Below are 26,003 nucleotides of genomic sequence, written 5' to 3'. Positions count from 1 at the left end.
ATGTGTGTTTTATTTCTACTTTTTTCACGTAAGGCTGCCAAGATAGCTTTAGTTGTGTCAAGCCAGACCTAAAGTATTTTGTGCTTTTCTTGAATGATCTGCATATTGTGCTATTTGAAAATGTCCACACCACATGAGAAACTTTATCTGAAAGAAATTATTCTCAGAAGCTGTCTACACCTGTCTGTGGATATTAAAAGTCTTTCCGTTTTCAGATGAACTTCACATTTATTAAAACAGTTTCATTAATATAGTGGTATCGCAACAGCACCTACCTGGGTGGACTTCATCAGCTTCCTTCCAGGTCTTTCCCTCAATGTTGCGAAGATACTGAGAAGTGGTCCTCGGGAATCTCTGGTAAGACATGCGCATATATTTTTCTCGTATGGTTAGAGCCCGAAAAAGGTCCCGAATGATTTGTTCAAAATCATCAACTGTAACCTGCATAGAAACAAGCCTCTTGAGTGGGGGATAATTGTAGGAAATATTGACATACTTTCACACATGGTCCACCAGACAAGGGTTTCATGGGGCATTACTAGGGGAATTTGTGATTCTTTCATACTGGGAATGCCTGTAACACTTCCCATCAACATGTCGCTGAGGACATTCAGGAACTTGAGTTTGTTCAGACGCTTGTGGTACCTTCAAATGGTAAAAAAAAATACCTTGGACCTTCTCTTGACTAATAATCTTCCTTCCGATCCAATCTGAAACGTCATCCATTGCCTAGACTGAGTATCCGCTCATCTCATTTTCCATTTCCTTTCCAGTTATCAGGAGTGCCCCGCATCACACCCCTAGTAAAGAGGGGAGAGTTGTCGTAAGACTACAGCTTTCACTATTTTCCCTAATATCTGTCTACTCCCCAAACACCACCTGGGGGGGCACAGTTTACTCAAACTCTGTTAAATTCCTGATTTGTCTGGTGGGTTGATTAACCCCTTTCTCCTCCTGCTCCATTGCCTCCACTATTGCAAATATGTTAACATGTGACTCACCTTGGAACTTTGAGAAGAAAGATTGAATGTTAGGCAAGCAGAGAGCCACTGGTGTAACAGCCATTTTTTTTTTTACTTCTTTTCAAAATTGAGCCAAACTGCTATGTGTCTTTTCTGTATTGGGCCAGGTCTAAATTCCTCACTTCTCTCATTTAATCTGCCTCCAATTCATCTTGGCAACTATTTTCTCTTGCTAATTCTACTCACCGTCGAATGAGTTCATCTTGGTCTATTATACCTTTCAAACACTTATGATATGATCTGGCCAACTACTGTTCCTCTAAAACTAAAACACTCTAGGGCATATTACCAAGGGGGGCGATAGGCAATTATCACCGGTTAAGGGCGATAATTCTATCGCTCTATTAGCAAACTGTCGCTAACTGATGTTAGCGACAGCTTTTAGGTGATAGCGAGCATTTTGGGGCCTGCTTTGCATGTCAGCGATATTTATCGCTAATGACATGCAAAGTGGGCGTACCCAAGCTATTAGCGACTGAAAGCAATCGCTAACGTCGCTATCGCCTATTAGCAAGGCGGGCGTAGCGATGGAAATATTCCTGCTATCGCCAAAAACTAACACCTGCTCAGACCAGTTCTTAGCCATGTTATCCAATGAGAGGTGGATAACATGGCTAAGAGCATTTTGTCGCTAATGCGTGAATATCGCTGTATTCTCAGCGATATTCACGCTATCGCCGGAAAAATTATCGCTTTGGAGATAAACGTTGCTAATAGCAAGTTATCTCAGCAATAATTTCCGGCGATGCTTAGCGATAAAAAAATTGTTGCAAAGCCTAGTTAGCGATAAATATCGCTACTCGTTGGTAATATGCCCCTCTATTGTTTATTGTGTTAAATGAAAAATGGGGTGGCACCTATTCAGATTCAACAGCATACATCTTATCAGCCACCTGAAATGGTTTCCTCTCTGCTTGTACTGGAGAGACTGATATCTGCAGACTTAGAAATCCATCAAATCAGGCTCTCCAGACATCTTCTGCCTATTGCCTAGTTTATGAAGCCTTGAGCGAGTCATCTCTAACAAACTATGCCTGAATATTAACACCTCCGTTTCTTCTGTAATGATGCCCGATGACTTCAAAATGGCATTATGAAACCATTTATTAAAAAGCACTGAATCGTCAGACTAGTAGAACGTCTGGCCCATTACAATTCTGCTGGACCTCGCTAAATTGATAGAAAAACGTTTTCCCCAATGATTTGCTAGTTACCTTGAGTCACATAATTTTCAACATGAGGGCTAGTGGGGTTTTCAGTTAGTCAATAGTACATTATCTGCATTAGTTGCAATGACAGGTGAGCTTGGAGCATGACAGGATGAGTGTGAAATAGCTGGCCTGCTATTGCTCAACCACTGGCCCCATTGGTCCTGCTTTTGAATTGTCTTGCCTATGCGAATGACGCTTCACTTTTGCCCTCTCTAATTCTCCCAGGTTCATTGGTCAGCTTAACACAGGCCTTCAAAGCATCCACAACTGGGTGCCTCTAAATGTTCTAAAGTTAAATGGAAATAAAACAGAGTACATTCTGATTGGTGGAGACAATTCTTGCTGGTCTCTTGGCCTGTGGCCACTACAACTAGACCCTGTTCATATACAGATTTTTGCCTCTACTACACATTTCTCTTTCATTAGGATCTGTCTACTGTACCAATAAACCAATCCAAAAGGTTTTGCCAACAAGCTTTCAGTAGCCTACAATGCTGAAGAATATTATGCTTTTTATTTCCCCAGCAAAGCATGTTTTAGTAGACGGAGCATGTGTATTAATTCATAAGCTACTGCAATTCTATCTGTGTCTTTTTGCATTTTTAATATCCAGTGTGACCAAATTTTGACTGTGAGAGTAGTGTACAAACTGTGTAAGTACTACAATATCACTCTTTCCAATGGCTCTGGCCTGGCAAAGAATTAATTTTAAGGCTATCTACCTTACAACCAGGCCTTTTATTGAACGGGCAAAGCCTGTCTCGTGTGCATGCTGACTCCCTACAGTCAGGATGTTGTTGTCTATCGTATTCCGGCTGCTGGAAGTACCCTGTTTCCCACAGGCCCAAACTAAATGCAGAGTCTTTGGTGTTTTGAGGTTCATTATTTGAGACTCTCTTCCTCTGGAACTAAGTTGCATCTCCAATTTTAGGGGCTTAATTAGAAAAGTGGAGGACATCCAGCTGTTTCATCAGGTCACGGAGGAATGTTCATTGCTCCCCAGGCGGGAGACTGGCTGCCCCGCCTAAAGAGCCCTGCTTGCATGTTGGGAATCACTTTGCAGCATTAGTGAAGGCACTGAAGCTTTCCAGAGGAGTCATGTTCAATGCACGCACTTGGCAAGGTTTGTGGTTTTTCATAAAGCAGGATTTTGCTACTGAAAAACAACTGGTCCAGACACACTGTGACATTTCTCTCGGTGTCTATGATCCAGTATGCCATGCATTCACTGGCAGTCCAATTGGAAACATGTTGGAATATCTGCCCCAAATAAGGCACACAATGTGATCTACATTGACTGGAGGTCAAAGGTTTCAGCTGGCAGAGCGAGTGAAGGCGTTGGCATCTGACTCATGCCAGTTCCTGACTCTAAACAGTAAGAGGCAATAGCTATCTTGGCTATTATGGGTACAGCTGTCCAGCCCCTACTATAAACATTGGCTAATACCCAGTTGGTACATTTAACTTTTCAGTAAGGCCATAGTATATAGGGCAGGAAAATAGACCAATGGCATCGAAAGGTAAATGTCACCTGTGGATTGCAGCACCTATTGTGCAATCCATTAGCCTGGCAAGGAAAATGATGGATTTTGGCCTACATGTGTAGTCTCTGTGTTGCTTCTTTTAAGCCTGTGTGCAAACTGGTGAAAGGAAAACATTTTGACAGGGAGGAACCTTACCTTTAAACATAAAGTAAGTCACTTCTAAGTAGGCCTTGGCACCAACAGGGTATGGTGCAAAATATTTAAAAGTGGAACTTGTAAGAATTTCATGTTGACATGTTCCTTTAGTGACTGCTATCCTCACTGAAAAGGAATGTAGCTGATCCTATGAGAAAAACTAAAGAACAATGAAAAATAATTTTTACTAAGTATGATTTGGGATAAGTTACAGAAGTGACTCAACCACTGTTTTGAAAAAATCAAATTCAATTGTGAAGCTGGACTTTCGATACATGTACAGGAAAAGACACTTTTAGAAGGTTAGACTCTGCTTCATGAAGCTCCAGTAGGCCAATTAGTATTAGCCTTCCAGAAGTTACCTAAGAAGTGCTTTCCCCACAAGGAGGTGTAAAAACTACACCCTGAGCAGAAACAATGGCTTAGGATTTTAGGCATTAAGATCTAGGTGGGAGGTATGCGACTCTCATTAGATAATACTGATATATACTTTTGTTTGATTAGTCAGTGTTTATCATCCGCTATATCTATATATTTACAAAAATTGGTCAGTCCACAAGACCCCGATTTGGGTCCACCAGTCCAATGTCATTTGCTTCTGTGGGTGCCCCTTGGCTTCTTCTACAGGTATTTCTAGTATTCTATATTATGTATTCGTCAAGACTATTCTTTCACTTTCCAATAAAAGAATTCTGCCAGTTGCGAGTGATATCTTTCTTAGCAATGACTAGACTTTAATCCAGCAAATTACGTATTTTTAATGTTCACGAAAGTCTATTCTTGATGGTGATTCACATATTTGAAAAAGGGAGATGCACTCTATTGTGTTAGGAATTCATATGACATCTTTACTGTTTTTTTTAATTAACTTTGTTTTGACAATTCTGTTTATTTGGTGCATATATTGTATTCTTTACGTTTCAGGTTGGAAATCATTCATTAGGAGAAATCATTATGCATCCAAAATTCTGGCTGAAGCAAATTGTTAAATACCATATTAAGTTTTCAGCTCTGCAATTAACATATTTAACACATCTAGAATATTACTTGCATCATGACACAATAATGTGTTAGTCTAGACACTTCAGCCAACATAATGCAATAGACCCTCACCTGGATGATAGGATTCCTTTCATATTGTCGTAGTCCCTACTTTTAAGGCAAGAAACTTCTTATGGGCATCAATTAATATTACATTTCATTGAGGAAGATGAGATTTACTTTTGTGGTTAGTGTTACTGTTCTCATGTGGTTGTGTTTTTTATGGGGCTCTTATTCACATATTGGGGATGCTTTCAAGTTGTATTTGATGCATCAAGTAAGCAGCTTAAATGCATAACCAATATGTGAATTAGAAAGGACTATTCTTTAGTCAAGGGAGATAAAGCTCCAAGAACACTCTGGCTGTTAATACAGCCAGTCTGGAGTAGACTGGATTATGTCAGTTAAGGGTGGTATGTCCTTGGCTACAATTATGTGACTGCTGTATTCAACCTCTAATTATGACATGCTACTTAGCTGCAAGTAACAGTAGGAAACAGAAACACCAAAATACAGTATTATCACTTTACTTTTTCACATTCTTTATATTTTATTTTGCCAGAATAACTGTAATGTTTGTTACCAATAGTCTGCATATGTTCCATGCTAGCTTGGCTTCCAATAAATCCAGATGTCCAGACATTTTGCGTGTGTCTTGGCTCAAGGAAAAGCAGAAGAGGAACCCAGTAAAAAATCAATTATATCTGGCAGGCTTGTTAGTTCCTAACACACATTCTTTTCTGGTACCTGATTAGGAGAGTTCATGGAACATTTGTCCGTTATCCCATTTCCAAATGGGAAGTTGCTATATATGCATTGAGTGGATGCCACAGGTATTTTACTGGAGTTCACCAAGATTGCCTGGAAATATGACAGGTGGTATTAAATAGGTCTGTTCTATGACAACAGGGATGAGACCAAACTCTTAAGTTTATCCCTATAAGAGGAATTACGAAGATAGTAGGATAGTTGGAAAAGGGAATGACATCCGACCCTGGTTTCTTCAGAAGCAGTGTTATAATGGTATTTTAGGATGTTTGAGATCATTCCTATATAGTATGGTGCTGTTCAACATGGTCAACATTGTAGTTCTCTCAGGCCCCACTAAAGAAATTTAAAAGCAAGTGGACAGCTAATAGGTGATTCAATTCAGACGGCAGCCAGGTGAGAGACAATCATGAAAATTAATATAGTATCAATTTCTGTTCTGTACAGTACTTGTTACTGCAGTTTTGCAATTCCAGATAAGAGGTTTCTAGATATCAGGCAGAATGGATGTTGAACAGCCGGGGCAGGGTTCTTGAATGTGATTGATTTTATTCCCAAAAAAGGTGGAAATATTTACACTGCTCTGTGTTGGGGAAAAGCACGAATGATAGCACAGTTTTCATGAATCAGATTTTCAACCATTTCAAAAACTTTTCATCTGTACCTTGTCACTTTAAACACAGTGGTTATTAATACTTTGGTACTGATTAAAATAGCGGGCGGACTTACGTATGCCCACTACCATATCGGAAATCGGGACCACCCGACAAACTGTTGGCGGTCCCAACATAGGCATTATGATGCGACCACCACCATGGAGGTCTCAATGCATATCTTTTGTTTTGTGGCGGGTGCTGCTGGCTGCAGCACACCCTGCAATAAAAAAAGTGGTCACTTGACATAATAATGCACAACGTGGCAGGCACCATAGGGTGCTTGCCACATGGTGCAGGGACATGCTATGGTGCCCCCAGTGCCCACATCAGAGAGCCGGGAAAAGGGGGACCCGCTACGGGCCCCCAATGTCCCTTCCCACTATCCTTTCCATGGTAGGTGAACCACCATTAAAAAGATGGTAGGGAGGGACATCATAATCCCTATGGCGGTGCCTGGTAGGCACTGCCACCATTGCAGGGATTGCGAGGCCATCCGCCGCACTGGTATAGCCCGTCGGATGCATGGTGGTCGGAGTTTCCAACCACCGTCACACTGCTGCCATACTAATGTGGCGGGTGGTGAAGGTGGTTCTGATGTCAGTGGGACCACCACCAATAGTCTGTCTTGGTGGTCTTGCTACCATCATAATCAGGCCCTTTGTTAGTACTAAAAAGACTTCTGTTTTTGGACCACAATTTGTTGCAATAGTCATCAAAAAGCAACCTGTTCTATATCACACATATTGGAAATGGCCCTTTTTTCAGGGTTACGCCATTTTTTGCCTTCCTCCTCTTATTTTTCTGGCCTTTTTGTAGGCTTTTAGGACTCTGGGCACTTTACCACTGCTGACCAGTGCTAAAGTGCATGTGCTCTCTCCTCTAAACATGGTACAAATGGTTTACATCTGTTTAGCATATTTAATTTACTTATAAATCCCTAGTAAAGTGCACCATATGTGCCCAGTGCCTGTAAATTAAATGCTACTAATAGGCCTGCAGCACTGATTGTGCCACCCACCTAAGTCGCCCTCTAACCATATCTCAGGTCTGCCACTGCATGGCCTGTGTGTACAGTTTACTGCCAATCCAACTTGTCATTTAAAACTACTTGCCAAGACTTAAACTCCTATGGGCAGGGTGCTGTGTAAGTAAAAGGCAGGAGATGTACTTTTATTTTTTGCATATTGTGGCAGTGACAAACAGCCTATTTTGTTTCTCACTAATACAAGCCTACTCCTCTCGTAGGCTAGCATTGGGAATTCCCTTGTATACTTTCAGAGTGGAAATTCCTTATCAGAGCAGAGTAGCTTTGTCATGTTTGGTATGTTTCGAATGGTAATGATAAATTCTCCTTACTGGTGAAGTTGGATTTCACATTACTATTTTTGAAATGGCACTTTTAGAAAGTGGACATTTTTGGGCTGGCGAGCAGCTACAGTTTGTGCGTTCCCTCTAGAGTCACAACACAAGAACGGTTGGGTGTGACAGAAGACTCATCTGCATTCTGATTGCATTCCTGGGAAGGAAGGGGGAGAGGTGGCTCACACTTACACTTACATCTGAATAGGCTGTTTACTGTCTCCACACAAAGGATTGATTACTCCCCACACATAGTCTCGCCGACAGAGCTAAGATGAAAGGGGGTGTGTGAACTTCAGAGAGCTGCTTTGAAGTCACCCCCACAAGAAAGAAGAAAGAAAAAAGAGAACAGAAGAGAAGTAGAAGAGTCTTACGCCGGATGCATAGTCTCCAGTAATCTGAACGCGCTGGAAGTGTGGCACTTTCAGGTAGGAGGGCATGGAACTTTCTGCATCACTGGCTGTCAGTGGTTTTTCTGTTGGTTCACTCTCTGGCGCAGTAACAATCATAGATTTTAAGAACTCCAAACGCTTTCTCCTAGAATGGAAGAAACCAAGATATTAATTTTGAGATATTCTGCAGTTATCTTTTCATGAGCCACATACAGCCATATCTGCACATGAGGGATGGGCCTGAACGAAGAGTAAATTTTGAAAAACATTGAGCACATGCGTCATGGTGCAACAGGAACATTTGTAACTTTCCTAAGGAATCAGGTATGAAGAATATGCCTCATTAACGCATAAATAAATACCTGAAATAGTGTTTTTCTGCCTTGAGACACTATAAAATAGCCCTCTGGTCTGACTTTATGGACTGATGGAAATATTTTCATTTATGTGAATTTTTTACAGCCATATGTGTCATTTCTGTCCTTATTGCTGTTGTCCATATTGATGTACATATAAACGTTCACCTTAAGTGGTTGAAAATAGATGTGGGATGAATGAGTTTTTTGATTGAGGTTTGAGTAATTGAGCATGAATGTTGTCGGGTAAAAGAGCGAATATTAAGGGGTAAAAAGAGAAAAAAACAAAAAGAAGAATTTTGATATATGCTTTTGGCACACTTACTATTATATTAACTATTTATTATATATTATATTTTTGACATGATATGTCAATGATCCAATAAATTGTAAAAAGACTAATAATATGATCAAATGTATTTTTTTTAATTCCGATCCATGCCAGTCTTGGTTGAATTCGTTAAATTGTAGTGAGATATTTCAGTTTTTACATAAGTCATTGGCAGGTGGCTATTTGTTCCCCCTTTTGGGTGGTTTCCTCTTTTTACTTGCGTCGGTTCACCAACCCAAAAAGAACATGTGTGACTTAATAACACCACAAGGTTGCTACTGCTACTAATTGATGCCTGTAAGTGAACATTACATTTGGTTAGAAGCACATAGAATGTATTTTTGTAGTGGCAAAGTAAAAATGCGTATTTATGGAGCAGATTAGGGAAATGTGTGTCTTTCACCAAGGGGGAGTGAGTGAAATAGCAGTTGCACACTGTTCTCTTCAAGGGAAAGCAGAGTGATCTCTTCTATTTAAATTGACTAGTCTAATAGAAAACATCTAAATGAAAGTTCTTACAGTAACAAATTGAAATATATTCAATTAGTCAAATTGGGGCCATTTTTGCAATAAAAAAGCATGTGCTTTGTGGGTTTAAATTGAACACCCAAGAGTTAATAAATATCATGTAACTTTCCGTAAGAAGCATTCAAAAAGAGATGACACTAGGACAAGACAGAAAGAAAGGAAAGAAGATGGATGGATGGACAGACGAACAGACGGATGGATGGATGGATGGATGGATGGATGGATGGATAGATGGATGGAACAAAAAGTAAAGGAAAGAGAGGGGTCAGAGGAAAGAATCAAAGGGAAAAAATCATTATCATCACATTTTTGCACTTTGTTTACAAACAAATGTACATACATTAAATCATTCAAATCATAAGACTTACACAAGAGGCTAAAAGAAATTTCTGAAATTTTACATATAAAATAACAATAAACCAGCAAATGAAAATCCTTTTTCACTAAGCAGTCCTTCTCGCTCATAGTAATCACAAATCAAGTATTCTATACTGAATGCATTAATATTAACACACTTCATATGCATAGGACAATAAAGCTGAACCCCGCCATTGCCTGTTTCACAAACTGCTCTATTTTTAGGATATGCCTTTCTAAAATATCTTCACCCTTTAGGTGACATGATGTATGAAGACTGTGTGCCATGTTCTTCTATGAAAGTGTTGCTATTAGGACGTTCAAACAAGTTTAATTTCTTTTATTTGTTGAGCATTTTATTTTCAGCTATTTTTGAGCTAGTTATTGAAGTATCTCTTAAGCATCAATATATGATTGAATCTTGAAGATATAAATCAAAGTGTGTAGATTATTTTTCTAACAAATAGGCTCATTCTTTTGATTTTCACAAACCAAACACAAATCCCTGAGAAAATTGTCCTTTATACCTCGGAGTCTGGCAATACCAAATACACACAGGCATTTATGGGTGTTACTGTCTGCTTTCATGCAAAGGTGGTGTATCTCTAAAGTATAGCAGGATCCCTGGATACGATGCTCTGTGTGATGACAGGTATCAGCCTTAGGGCCCGATTCTGATGTCATTTGGAAGGCCTCCCAATCGGATTTGGCTTTCCTTGATCCGATTCGTAGCCCTTGTTTACGACCGAATCGTACACAGGTTCGAATGACAAATAAGATGCGAAAATCGCATATGCGCCGACCAAATCGTATCCAGGCCCCGAACCTGTCCTGATTTTGACAGCTGCTTCACCTCGGTCTCAGCTAGCCGAAATGACTGTCGGAATCGTTCTTAGGGGGGGCAGGAGCAGGCCCCCTTCACTGGAGGCCATCCAAATCTGTCACAGGGGTGTGCCCATGAGTTCCCCCGATCCAGGCATGCACAATGTGGTGTATGCTTTTCCCCATCCCTTTTTGCTATAGGAGCCTGTGTACGCGTCTGCACACAGGCTCCTATAGAGTTCAATAGGAGTCCGAACGAACCGAGACGGAAGCTGTTCCCAAGTGAGTTCTGTTCTATTAATAATTATTCTATTAGGCTTATTAAGTGCTTGGAAGTGTAAACTAGATGGTATATAATTTTATTGGGTAATCAAAAAAAAGTTAGAATAATTAACTGGCTGCCCTCTCATAGATTAATGGATGGATATATTGATTATAGCCATGATAGATTTTGCTCTCTTCTTTTTAGCTTGGATATATATTATTAAGACGTCATGAGATTCTTGGCTTTCAAGATTTCACATTCGTAGATTGCTTTGCTGATCCTTGTAATCTGATTCACAAGTGAGTGCTACTTATATGAATATTTTCTTTGATACACCCTTAGTGGGTTGATGAGCTATTGTTTCCAACCGTCATAATCACCTTCAGTACTGCTGCACTTCAAATCATAGGAAGTACCTCATTGACTACTTTTCAGGAATTATCAATGGGACGTAGAATACCTTATATATTTGTGGATTATAATTCTTTTTTGATCTGGTTGTTAACGTTTTTCTCCTTTGATACTTCTATATACAGATCATGTCTGAACTGAGAGCATTTGTAATAACAATGAGGATTATATGTTGTGAAACTTGTCTTATGATTCTTTGGATTATATGTAGGCTGCTTTTCCACATAAAAAACACAATACCATAACCTATTGGAAACAAACGTTAAGAATGGACATAGGCAGGGAGCATCTTACTACAGGATAATAATTCCAGTATTGAGAGAAATTGTCATCATTAGACGTAGTATTGCCTCATGTCCTTTTTATCATGTTTATGTCTATCTGGCCTTTCTTATTGTACATTGTATAATTTAGGTCTTTTTCGAAAACCCTTGCGTAAATTTATTTATATAATTTTTGGATAGTTTCTATAATGTTTTTTCCAACTGTTTTACACCCCTGAAGAAGTCCATCTATTGTACGAAACGCGTTGGGAGGGCTTTATACTTCTGATTGGAAATAAAAATAAAGATTATATGAAGAAAAGAAATTTCAAGACTCCCTGCACTTCAGTTTTGTTTCAAATCGCATGAATTTGATATCTATCAATGCACTATATTTGATTATATGCTCCTTTTCGTTATTTCTTTGTTCTTTTATTTGTTGAGCATTTTATTTTAAGTATCTCTTAAGCATCAATATATGATTGAATCTTGAAGACATAAATCAAAGTGTGTAGATTATTTTTCTAACAAATAGGCTCATTCTTTTGATTTTCACAAACCAAACACAAATCCTAGAGAAAATTGTCCTTTATGCCTCGGAGTCTGGCAATACCAAATATATACAGGCGTTTATGGGTGTTACTGTCTGGTTTCATGCAATGGTGGCATAACTCTAAAGTATAGCAGGATCCCTGGATACGATGCTCTGTTTGTTTGATGACAGGTATCAGCCTTAGGGCCCGATTCTTATGTTGTTTGGAAGGCCTCCAAATCGGATTTGGCTTTCCTTGATTCGATTCGTAGCCCTTGTTTACGACCGAATCATACACAGGTCCGAACAACCAAGAAAGAAGCAAAAATCGTGTACGCGCTGACCGAATTGTTTCCAAGCCCCGCACCTGTCCTATAAACTTGTTCGTAGCCAAATCATACCACACTATGGAAACGAATTCCAACTGAGTGAGTATGATGCATGATTTGGACAGCCGCTTCGCCTCAGTCTCAGCTAGACAAAATGACTGTCTGAATTGTTTTTCGGGGGCTGTGGCATGCCCCCCTTCACCGGGGGCCTTCCAAATCTGTCACTCGGGTGTGCCCATGGGTCCCCACAATCCAGGCATGCACAGTGTGGTGAGCACCATGGAGTGCCCACTACTGGGTGTACGCTTTTCCCCACCCACCCCTCTTTACTATAGGAGCCTGTGTACGCGTCTGCACAGAGGCTCCCATAGAGTTCAATGGGAGTCCGAGCGAACCGAGTCCAAGCATACGCCTGCTTTGTACTCACTCGTTCAGACTACCGGAGTACTTTTCGTTCGGAAAGCTCTCCGGATCCGAGTCGTTGGAGGGTTTTCCTAGCGAGATCGGAATTGGGCCCTTAGTCGTAACTAGAAAAAGGTTTGGGCAAGTGCATATGTGGAGATCACCACATGTGGAGATAACTTAGCAATGGATTGAATTCACCACTTCTGTACTTCTTTACAAAGATCTCCACCTAGATTTTGAGCTAAATGTCTATTTCCCCTTGAATGAGGGGTTGGAGAGTGTTTGTACCTAAATAACAAAAGTAAAATTACTTTTAGTTACTTTCCAGCTATTTTTCAATGGGGTGGAGATTTCCTAACAGGAAATAATAAGGAAAACTCTACAAATGAAAATATTTTAAAAGTAAATGCAATACAAAATTATATTTAGATGTATTTAATATTTCTTCTGATATGATCTTTGTGTTATCCCCTGCTTCCATTGATTTCTAATTTCCTCAAACCACCTATGTTTATAGTTACTCTCCATTGTGGACCCACCCCTTCTTGTCCCTCCCATATTTACTACTAATACCTACACCTAATTGTGAGGGATCTCGGCACCCACAGTGGAGTTCTTCATACATAGAAGTTAGGAATGCCGGAAATCTCTAGCCAGAGGTTTGAAAACTGTTTTTTCGGTTTATGTAGAGCAGCAGTACTTTACATACTCCAAAATTATGTTTGTGAATAAGGCCCTTTTTATTATTTCAATGCACAATAACAATCAATTAGTGTGTGACAAACATTCCCGCTGTTAGTCTTATTCCCTAGTTTTTCGTGATTTTAGAGTGTGTGAATTCTAGAATAAATATAGATTTTCAATGTGTGTAGTAGGGATGCTATGGCTGTTTTCAGATTGTCTGCAACCTTTTCCAATAGGTTAATTTCCTATCAGGATATCTCACATACAAGCTTGGGTTCTCATTCTGTTGGCACAGCAGGAATGTTTGTGTTTTTAATGAGTTTGGGGAGAAAACAGATACTAAATCAAAATACAGTGCCTATTTAAGGTCTAAGGGCATGATTTAGAGTTTGGCAGGTGGGTTATTGCCAGTGGCATAGCTAGACCTTTTGCCCCCCGTAGTGGTCCCTGAGTTTGCCACCCTGCGAAGGCTGCAGGTAAGAGTGAGGGGGTGCTGGTAATCATGAGTTTTCCGCCTGCGATGGCCGCAGAAAAAAGCAGGGATGGCCAAAACTTATGAGGCCCAGGGTGAACCACCCCCTCACTCCCCCTTGCTACGCCACTGGTTACTGCATCATAATGGTGACGAATATCCCATCTGCCTTATTACAAATGCCTTATATCCCATGGCACTTGTAGTAAGGCGTACAGGTTATATGTCCCATTATGGCAAAGTAACCCATTCGTCAAACTCTAAATCAGGCCCCCAGTCTAACAAAATACTATCTTGGGACTGGAGAGCCAAGTGATGAGGACAGAATGTGAAATGACTGTGAACAGTCCCAGTTATCTCACTTCCTGTTCCAATTTCCACTACTTGGATTGTGGAGTACAGCAAAAAGAAGTGTTGTGGGAGCTGACTAGACCATCCAATTGACTCTCTACCTCACGTACAGCCAACCTCAGAATAAAAGAAACAGATCAGGCATTTGAAACTTCTTTTCCCACCATACAGCTCATCCCCATTGAGGAAGAAGCTATGTTTCTCTTCAAATCTGTAACTGCCTGCATCTCCTTTTTAGGCTTCAATCACAGACAGCTGGCAAAGCTGTTGTATCCAACACATGACATACTTAAAGTGATATTTGAGTTTGGCACTTGCTCATGACTGGAAGGCTGTATTGTCTACCTCGTATGCTTTTAATTTGATAGTGTTCCTCCCAGAAGCATTTCCGCCTCACCATATTCTGATTGGATGAGTTGTATCCTTCAACTGCTGACTTCAGCATTAACTAGGATGACACATGCATTCTTGGTCACTAAATCCGCTTGTTTCTTTGTCCCCAGGGCACTCTATTTTCAGTCACTTGCCCTGCTCCCCAGTTCTCCCCTTCCCACTCCTTGTCCTGTTTTCCATTGCAATTTTTATTATTATTATTATTATTATTATTATTATTATTATTATTATTATTATTATTATTATTATTATTATTATTATTATTATTATTATTATTATTATTATTATCAGTAGTAGTATTATATTATTGTTATCATACCAGGACCTGGCAGCTGCAAGGTACCACTAAGCTGCTCGCTTGCTTTTTTTAACTCGGTGCATTTTGTTTTACATTTTCCATTTAATTTAATGTTCTAAAATGGCAATACGCCATGGTAGAATGGTAAATTAAAAAAGTCTGCCACGCAAGCACAGATATGCATCAACATTGGCACTTGCACAGGAATCAAAATGTACGCACATGGATGTGCCACAATACACAAAAGTGCATGTGTCATGATGCATGCGTACTCATTCGTGATCATTTTATGATGGGATATCCTTAATAGAAAACCGACTTAAAAATGGCCAGTAAAGCATACGAAGCTAATAATAAAGCAATGGCAAAGCCAATATGTTATGTTATGTTATGTTATGTTAACGTAATTTGTTATGCGCACAGCTGCTCCAGCTAAGGAGCGTCCCGGCGCAGTGACAAGGCAGGACATAACACAACAGGAACATAATGGGAAGGGATTAAGGATAACTAAAATTAGAACAAGAAAGTTTTGATGGCTTTCCGAAAGGGCGTGAGGTCCACCATCAGGCGGATTTCAACCGGAAGAGAGTTCCAGATGGTAGCAGCTTTAACGCTGAAAGAGCGTCCTCCGGCACGGCAAAGCCTAAATCTAGGAACCACAGCAAGGGCCTGACCTTGAGAGCGAAGTGTACGTGTGGGTACATAGAAGGACAGGAAATTGGAGATAATCTGGGGGCTTATGCCTTTCAGAATTTTAAAGGTCAAACAGAGAACCTTGAAATGAATTCGCTTCCTCACTGGAAGCCAGTGCAGGGAGCGAAGGACGCTGGACACGGAACAAAATCTGGGCAGGCCAACAATCGCTCTGGCCGCAGCATTTTGTACCCGTTGTAAACGGGAGATTTCCGCCTGATTAGCTCCAACCAGGAGAGAGCTGGCATAATCCAAGCGGGAGATGACAGTAGCCTGGATTACCAGCTGCCTGGTTGGAGCGTCAAAGTATTTGAGTACAGGTCTTAGACCTCTCAACAGGCCAAAACAGCATGCGGCTGTCTTCTTAGTGTGGCCAACGAAGGTAAGGCCGGCATCCAACCAGACTCCCAGGTTTTTCAGTTCAGTCACCGGGGTCGGAGTTGGTCCCAGTTCCGACGGCCACCATTGGTCACCCCATAGTTCTGCACTCCTCCCGACAATCATAACCTCTGTCTTGGTGGCATTAAGCTGGAGACAGTTCCCCCTCAAGCAGCTGGCCACCGCCTTCAGTCCGTTCTGAAACCTGGGGGCATCTTGCTCCGCATCCCCGCTGAGAGTAACCGCCAGCTGTGTGTCGTCGGCATATGAGACCAAAGTTAGGCCCCACTGCCTAGCGACCTCAGCCAGCGGTCTCACGTATAGATTGAATAACGTGGGACTCAGCGAGGATCCCTGCGGAACCCCCATGGCCAGTGGCTGTAAATTGGACTTAAAAGGAGGGATGGCCACACAGAAGGAACGATTGTCTAGGAAGGAGCAAAACCACTGCAAAGCCCGTCCCCCAATGCCGATGTCCTCGAGCCGGTGAAAAAGGATGTTGTGGGAGACCGTGTCAAAGGCGGCGCTGAGATCTAATAGTATCAGCGCCGCCATCTGACCAGCATCCAACACCTACTCGTAGATGTTCTACCATCACAAGAAGGGCAGTCTCCGTACTGTGCCCAGCACGGAAGCCATTTTGTGTGGGCTCAAGGGCATTGGTCCGGGCGAGATGTTCTGACAGGGCCAGATTAACATGGGCCTCCGTTATCTTCGCCGGCCAGGGTAGCAGTGAAATGGGGCGGTAGCTGTCAGGCTTCGATGGATCCAAGGTGGGCTTTTTGATGATTGGGGACACCATCGCCTGCTTCCATTTAGTTGGAACCACGCCCAAATCCAATGAGAGGTTGACTAAGGAACATACAGCCGAACGTCCCATAAAGGCCTGATCTCTAAAAAGAGCAGGCCTTACTGGATCCAAAGGAGAGCCAGATTTAACCTGCAAAGCAAGTTTGTCAAACCCCTCAGGAAGAAGTGGGGGAAATGAAAGCAGGGTAAGATGGCATGGTGTCCCATTAGAGACTCCCCGATCAGCCCCTATATTGGGGAAAGCCCGGTAAAAAGCCTGGACCTTTCCCAAAAAGTAAGAGGCGAGAGACTCACAATGGGAGCTGGATCCCACAGCCACTGAGGAAGTCCGCTTCGCCAGAAGATCTTTCACGGCCTTAAAGATGGTCTTTGACGGGTTTGAGCTATTACGGATTTCGGCAGCATAAAATGCCGCACGGGCTCGGCAAACGGCCCGATGGTAGATCTTAACGGAAGCAACATATGCAGCTTTTAAATCAGCCTCATACGTCTTCCGCCATGCTCTTTCCGCCCGCCTACAGGTTCCCTTCAAGGCACGTAAGACACAGTCATACCAGGGGCTCGACTCTCTAGTACTGATTTTACTCGATACGATAGGGATCAGAGAGTCCAGAGCCCTGGTGATCCAAGAGCAGAAAAGGTCGTATCCCGCTTCCACATCATTCAATGGGCCCAGCGGATCTTCCGCTAGAAGGCGGTGAAAATCTTCAAGCCTAAGCTTGCTCCAATGCCTGCTAGATACCCGTCTGACCGAAGAGGTGGAAAAGGTCGCGAGTAAAGGACATTGAATGGTCACCAAAAAGTGGTCTGTCCACACTAGCGGGGAGATGGATATAACTTTAGTCTCAGCCAAATTGGTAAAAAAGGGGTCCAAAATATGTCCCCCAACATGCGTGGGCTGAGATACCCGCTGGGTGAGCTGAAAGGCCTCTAAGTCAGCAGAGATGCTACGTACCGTCGAGTTAGTGAGAGTATCAAAATGTAGGTTCAAATCACCCAAGATGGAATAGTTAGCACAGCCTGTAACTAGTGTGCCAACAACATCGGGGAAAGAATTTCTAAACACCACATCACTACCCGGCGGACGATACACAACCATCCCAGAGAACGTAAATTGGGGGCTGACTAAGATCTTAAAAGAGGCACTCTCACATCCGGCAATGTTAAGGCCGCTCCATACACAAGTAAAACAGGACTTGACTATCAGAGCTATACCACCACCTCTTGATGATCGATTTAAGGTGTACATAGAGTACTCAGGGGGGCATGCTAGATTGGAAATAGCAGCGTCCGCATCCTGAAGCCAAGTTTCTGTGATGGCAAAGACATCGGGGGCTTCATCCTCAATTAGATCGTAGATGTCTTGATGATGTTTAACTGCCAATCTGACATTCAGATTTAATACCCGCAAGAAGAGCGACGAGCCCTTAGCGCGGGGGGCAGCAGGCGGGCCCTTTCGAGGGATAGACCCCGGAGAGTCAAGTACCCATCCGTTGCAACAACAGCGATACGGACCGCAAAGCTGGTGAACAGGAGGGAGCCTGCACCGGTGAGAGGCCTGACCGATGGAAAATAAACTCTCTCTAGAGTATGTGAGCATCGCGGCACACAGGAATAAATCGCCCGCCAATGTCCTCCTACCCGCCGCGTCCCGCACGGCCTTAGCGCGGACGGGCGCAGACGGGCAGGACTCTGGCAGGACTCCGGCCACACGAAGGCGCGCTCGCTACGCAAACCCGCTACGCTGGGGGAGGAGCATTAAGTAGGCGTTTCCTCGCTGGCGCATGCGCAGTGAAGCGCTGGCGGATGTAAACGCCTCTACCCCAATCCAAAATGGCGGCCCACCCCAGGCACCGGACCCGCCAAGCGGCGGTGAGGGTCACAATTTACAGTGCAGGTGAGTGGAGGTGAAAGCGAAGGGTCCCAGAAGACCTAAAAGAAAAATGATAAGTTTTTAAAAAACGCTAGTCAGCGAGCACGTAAATCGCTCCTGGCAGCCGTGCGCTACCTTGTCAGATAGTCTTACCAGAGCCAAGACTTATTGGCTTTGTCAATTAGATCTTACTATGTACAAATTACCAGTATAAGAAAACTTCTAACTTCTCTTATTTAAAATGTATACATACAGGCCCTAATGACAGCAAACATATCTCTCTCTCTCTCTCTGTATATATATATATGTATATATATATATACGGACCACAAAGATTGAAATACCCTTGGTGATTTATTAGCAAGTACAAAAGTAGATGGGGCAGTCATGACGCGTTTCGTCCCTGGCTTGGGACTTGATCACATATATATATATCTTTTCAGGATATGTATGTTGTCTCGGTCTCAGCATCTGCTCAAATATATTTAGATTTACTAAGGTTAGTAACTTATCAATAGTATAAAAAAAATCGCCTGGAACAAAACTATCTTTCAATTGAAGAGACATTATGGTTACAACCTGATACTAAAAATTACAGTAATTCACAGTTAAGGAGAACTGTACAACTTAGGGGGTTTTTCACAAACTGTATTTTGTAGTATCTGAAGTACTTCTACAGTAGTCCCATTCCTGGTCTAAAAAATGCTATTCACTCACTCAGGTATGTTGGCACCCCTCCTTTAGCGGTTGCAGCGGAGTCGTTTCCTCGATGGGACTCTTCTGTCTGCAACTTGGCAGACAATGGCTTTGAAGTAATGGGAAAGGGTGGATGGGTGGTTGGGTGAGTGAGTAAAAGGCTGGATGGATGGGTGAGTGAAAGTGTGGATGGGTAGATGGATGAATGAGTGAAAGGATGGCTATAAGGATGGATGAGTGCCTGAATGGATGGATGAGTTAAACAGAGAGGGGATGATGGAAGGATAAAAGGGGTGATGGATAGATGAATAAGTGAAAGAATGGATGGATGAATTAAAGGGAAGGTTGGTGGTTGGATGGATCAAAGCGTTGATGAACAAGTGAATGGGTGGATAGATAATGGGAGAACGCATGGATGCATAAGTGAAAGGGTGGATAGGTGGAGTGAAAGAGTGGATGAATGGAGGGAGGGTGGGTGAACAGATGGATGAGTGAAAGGGTGTATGGATGGATGGTCGACAGAAAGGATGGATGAATGAGTGAAAGGGTTCATGAATGGATGATGACAGAAAGGATAGATGGATGGATGAGTGAAAAGATGGATGAGTGAAAGGGAGGAGGGCTAGATAGATGGATAAAAGGGTGGGTGAATTGATGGATGAGTGAAAGAATGGATGGATCAGTGAAAGGGTGTGTGACGGATGGAGGGATGGAAAAGTGGATGATGGATCACTGAAAGGGTGGATGGATGAGAGAAAGAATAGTGAGTAAAAGAGTGGGTGTATACGTTAAAGGGAGGGTGGATGGATAGATGAGTGAAAGAATGAAAGGATGAGTGAAAGGGAGTGTGAATGGATAAACAGATGAGTGAAAGCATGGATAGATGAGTGAAAGGGTAAATGAATGGATGATGAGAGAAAGAATGGATGGATGGATGAGTGAAAGGATGGATAGATGAGAGATAGGAAAGATGAGTGGAAGAATGGATGGATGAGTGAAGAGGAGGATGAATGGATGGATGGATGGATTAGATGAATAGTTTTGGAGATAGGTTTGAGAATGGATGGGCAGACAGATGGAATAGTGAAAGACTGACTGATGGATAAAATATTACATGGATGACAGAATGTTAACATAAAATGATGGAGATCAGCAGGTAGATGAAAGCATAGCAGGATGTATGGATAAATGCTTGAATTGAAGAGACAAGAGAGCTCTTCTGGGGAGGTCTGTAATGACTTGATTTTGTTACCTGGAGCCATAGGAGCTTTGGTACGAAGTGGGGTGTATTTTAATTTTTTCTGTACCCCTGTGCACTAACCTACACATGTAGACCTCAGCATTCACCACTCCTATGTTTTCCCTGTGGATGTCTTTGCCACATGTGCAGGGATCTCAGTGCACATGGGTATACATTTTAGCAGTAAATGTGGGAGAGACAGGGAAGAGGGGGTGGAAATTGAGAAATAATTACATATAAATGGAAGGGTCATAGAGAGGTGTGCAAACACCCACCGGCAAAAGAGTAAGCCACTTACAATTCACAAGCTACAGTTCTAAGGTTGCTACTGCCAAAAGCTCCCAAACAGTATTAACTGTATGCCAGTCCAGCTCCTGCCTGCTGTAATACTGGCAGAAAAAGACACGCTCATGAAAGATGCAAATTGGTGCACTTTATTTCAGGTACAGGTATCCAGCATCTGAGTCCATTGGATTTTCGCAAAAAAAGCCTTGATCACAGGTTGATTTTTACAGAAATGTGTTGGGCTCAGATGCTGAATACTTGTACGTGAAATTAATTGCACCAATTTCCATCTTTTGTGAGTCTATTGATTCCAGCGCTACAATGCAGAGGAGCTGGACTTCATATTATAGACACCCACACCACTGCTTAAGCACCAGGAAGTCTGTACGTGCGACCTTGGGCTAGATTGAATATGTATATATTTTAAATGCAAAACAAAATTTAACTTTTACACTCTTGTTAAATAATAAAAATCATTAAATTTACCTCTATACATAATTTTAATAAATTGTTATTCAGATTATATAAATAAAAATACTCAAACTAGAATTTTTAATGTTTAAATATATACTTATAAGTTAAATATATTTTAAGTAATTTAATGTGTTGTAACATTCTATTTTATTATTTTAAGTTTAAAGTAAATATGTAAAATTATTTTACAATAACATTTTAGGTTACAATGTTTTAATATTTCTTTTTAAACTTTCAAACAGTTTTTTTAATTTTCCATATATTTTCAGTTTGGTCTCCACCTAAATGTGAAAAGTTACCAGTAGTCATTTTATACTCAAATCAAAACAACACTTTATTGTTTGAGTTAGTAAAAACCATAACAATGTCATGATAGGAATGAGGGTTCAACAATTTACAAACATAACAATGATTTAAAATATAGAAAAAGAGCATGTTACTTATTTTATCCTAAAAGCTAGAGACAGTATCCTTATCATGTTAACAATTAAGAACAAATTATGATTCTGTATCATAAAATTGTTCACGGTATTGGAGTTTCATCAGATATTGACATTTAAACATTTAGCATTTTAGCATTTCAATGGGGTTGCTAGACATTACTGGATTGGAAGTGTCTGATTCCTTCAGCCATTTGTTTTTTTCCATAAAGTAATGAAAATGTCATCATCTTACATGTCAACTGAGGGTCCGTTGTACTGAGTCCTTTGATGATGGCCGATCTGCAAGTTTGAATGCCCCTGTCATTAAAAGCCTTTTTTAGAAGCAATATACGGTTCGATTTTAAGATGAGGCAGACGCAGATGAGATGAATGAAATCTTGCCATGCTGCACCACATAAGCTACATGCTTTGATGTCTTTATACTTCTGAGGAAATATGAATTTTTATGATCAATTGTGTCCCCTATCTTAGACCCCAACGGTTCCATGTACGTGCTACAAGTACATGTATGTTCCCTCCACTTTCAGCTATGAAGACGCAAATACGTTTGCGTCCAACGTTAACATGTCCTCTTTCAGATCCACCATGAATGGGTCAGATATTCCGTTCCTAAGTGTGCCTTGCCAACGTCTTTACATGGTGCACTTTCATGTATTTCTAGCTCTGGCGAGTTAGGCCATGATTTCTGCATCGAGCCTTTTCCTGCCTTCTGCCTCTGAATGCTCCAGCCTGGACCTGCATCTGTATCCATGACCTTTGTCTTACTCCCTGCGCGGCTAACGGTGCCTGGCTCGGCCTGTTGCCTGCCAAGGCTGTATTTTGCCTTCAAGTTATCTGCTCCGCTCCTCGAAAAATACATTCCTGTCTAGTAGTTTAGGTAAACATCCTTCCAGCCTTCCAGCTGCAGAGCAAAGGGCCCGGCCTCACTGTCTCCATGCAAGTAATTCATAGCTCCTGTTACCATGGTAGGCCCATGGCCCCCTCGCATCTCATGTAGACACGTAGACGCATATGCACGCACTAGCAGTCAGTATAGAATAGCCGCTGCCCGAGAGACCTTTCGTTCCAGATAATACAGTTCCTTAAACACAAGATATTAGATACGATTTGGGATTAGGTTGTTCTGACATCCCAGACTTCTGTCTCCTCATGTAGGGCTAAATGTCAAGTCCCCTTCACCCTCCAGTTACACGTCAATTACACGACATGCTGCTGCGCGCGCATCTCTGCCATGTATTTCTGCTGACACTGCAGGATTCTTTTTGGATCCACCCACCTGTGACATCTCATAATGACGTTTCTAGTACATGCCCTCATGCACGCCTATTGTAACGCCTTTTTCATTACGTATGTGTATTCTTATCTCTCCTCTCAGCTGTTACGCCTTCTGCATCTGCCTTTACTGTAATGCATTGACTATATATATGATATCCTGTCAATAAAGTATTGTCTATCCCTTCCTGAACCTTCGTGGTGACGGAATCCGATTGCCTGGTTCGAACCAATTCCTTTTTAAGGAATAAAACCCCTTTTAAAACCTCAAATACCACGGATTCTGCCTCTTATTTTTGACTGAGTTATTCTTATTGAACTTTACCGCATAAATTAAGTATAGGTAATTTAAATTTACCACACTTCCATGCAGGTTGTTCGGCCAAACTTGGTAATACCCCAAATCTAATCGCTAATAACTTTCATTTTAAGTGAGGCGAATAAGTTGTACTGAGGTATTCCGCCGATTGTAGTGATGTGTAGGATTGGAGAACCATCCAAGCATGGGATCTTTTGGCTAAAGTGCGTTTATCTTCTAATGATGATTTTAGCTTATCCGCTTTGTTTGTCATTCTCCTGAAGACTTGGAAGGAGGGGTTCTGCGCCCAAAGTGCAGTTGTATTGGTTTCCTTAAGTGCCATTCTCAGGAATGAGCTTGGATCATCTTCCTGGGCACGCCACAGGGCATCATTTAAGATATTGGATCGGTTCTGCCAAAGTTTGTACCAGGTCTTAATAGCGGCATATTTTCTCCCTATCTCATGTTGGATAAGGTTGAATATCAGTTGGACCGGGGCCGGGGATGCATTCTGAGGTAGACTAAAGACTTTTTTATATGTCTTTGTTTGCAGCGAGTCTAGGAGTTTTGCGTCCTTGCCATTTAACACTATGCTTGAATAGGTTACTGTAGGTAGTAGTTACGCGGCCATCACTGCTGTTAGCGGCTTAAAGGAAGGACCCTGTTGTTTTTTTGCAAGGGCACAGAATGCACAAATAAGGCCATTTCCTTTTTTTCCATATATTGTTTCTGAAATTGGAAATGTAATTGATTGTCAATATATACCCCCAGGTATTTAAATGTACTAACTATTCCAAGGCCCATTCTCCCAGCTTGAATTGATACTGATGTCGCAGACAATTTGTGATTGACATAGTTTTTGTGATGTTAATTTCCAGGGCATTAGTCTTGGCAAACATTAGTAGCTCATTAAGTGTTCTCTGTAGGCCTATTCTAGTTAGTCTAATCAGGACTATGTTGTCTACATATGAAAGATGCATTATGGGCAGTATAGCCAGGTGCGGAGGATGTGCAATTGCCTGGTCCAATCGTGGTGTGAAATCTGCCATAAATGGATTGAATAAATGGGGGGCTAATACACAGCCTTGTTTTAATCTGATCTCTGTTTGTATCTTCCTAGACAATTTTGTGCCATTTGCTTCTTTCACATGGACCCACGTGCATGTGTACAATTGTACTATGGGTTGTAATATTGTTTCCGGGAGACCCAATTTCTGTAATTTACTCCATAACAGACCACGATTCACCCGGTCAAACACAGCTTTGAAGTCTATGAAACATAGTTGTAGTTTTCTTTGCAGGCGTTTGCACTTGTCCGCTATTGTGGCAAGGGCTGAGATATTTGTTGTTGTGCCACATACTTTGCGACACCATGTTTGGTTGAATGGAATCAGCCCCTTTATGTTGGACCATTCTACCAAGTCCTCCAGGATTAATGATACATAGTATTTTGCTTCAAAATTAATTGGTGTGAATAGCCAGTAGTTTGCCGGGTCCGAACTGTCACCTCCCTTGAAGATCGGGTTCATGATTGACCCTTTCCAGCTCAGAGGAAGGGTATTTGTTATACCTATTTCATTTTGAAGGCCTGTCAACGGTGTTGCCCAATAATCAGGATCACTCCTGAAGATGGCCTGCTGGATTCCATTTGGGCCAGAAGCCCCATCGTTGTGTCCCAGTTTTATTATTCTAGATATGTCTTCTACTGTGTAGTGTTGACTAGCCAGGGCTAGTGGTAGAGCTAGGATGGTACATAGGTATTCCGGTCCATTTGAGTTCTTCCCTGAGAGTTTAGGCTCCATAGATGTATTATTGTTGTCCGTTTCACTTTTAGGGAATGGTGTGAGGTCTTCAAATATTTTACCTAAATGCACTACCCATCCAGTCTCTGTTATGGAGGCATTATTTATTATATCTTTTGGTCTTGTTGTACCATTTACTAGTTTCCCGACAGAACCTGTTGTTTGTTTGTTTAGCACAGGAAAGTAACTTTGTCCAGAATATCTCCTGTTGTGCTTTCTGATCCTTCCAGATTTGCTTTTTGATACCGCCTCCTGAAATTATTTATATTCGCTGAGGCGTGATTTGGGACTTTCAGTGTCTTGTTTTTCCTCACCGCCTTTCTCAGGTCTTTTCTTAGCAAATTGGACATACCCGAAATATTTGTAATGGGCTTATACCTCGTTTTCTGTGCATAATTAATTTTAGGTGCTTGAACTAATAATTTATTGGTGAAAATGGACCAATTCTCTACTGAGTTTCTGCCATAAGTGAACTTTGTTTCAATAATTTATTTTGCTAGCAATGTTTGTTCTGGCAGTGTTTCTGCTGACCATCGAATACATTTCAAATTAGTTGTAGTCAGTTGGCCGGTCTCAATGGGAGCTGGCCGATGTTTTGGGTAGCTTATTTCTAATTCAAGTACCTCATATGAATGTTCACTTCGGGTTGAGTACTTGATAGTATATTTCCTCACACGGGCCAGCAATGGAAGCGTTAGAATTGTATAGTCTAAAATTGACTGAGTGTGTGCACCCTAAACAGTCCATCACAGAGGCGTGTCATCTTTTGTTCTACAATTTAATACTCGCAAGCCAAGATGTTCCAGGGCTAAAA

The 26,003-nt window shown here is 41.6% G+C and overlaps 1 protein-coding gene across 1 annotated transcript in view; it reads right to left on the bottom strand.

The window, feature by feature from the left end:
- AMPD1 (adenosine monophosphate deaminase 1) overlaps positions 1-26,003 on the bottom strand; it is a 488,628-nt gene that overhangs the window by 403,804 nt on the left and 58,821 nt on the right. Inside the window, exons 3-4 of the mRNA XM_086923284.1 lie at positions 8,111-8,273; positions 276-441 (exon numbers count right to left, since the gene is read on the bottom strand). Coding sequence (XP_086779410.1) covers positions 276-441; positions 8,111-8,273 — 329 coding nt within the window. The remainder of the gene's footprint in view (positions 1-275; positions 442-8,110; positions 8,274-26,003) is intronic.

This window comes from Lissotriton vulgaris, chromosome 5, assembly GCF_964263255.1.
Source record: "Lissotriton vulgaris chromosome 5, aLisVul1.2, whole genome shotgun sequence".
NCBI lineage: Eukaryota > Metazoa > Chordata > Amphibia > Caudata > Salamandridae > Lissotriton > Lissotriton vulgaris.
This window is presented reverse-complemented; position numbering and strand designations above follow the sequence as displayed.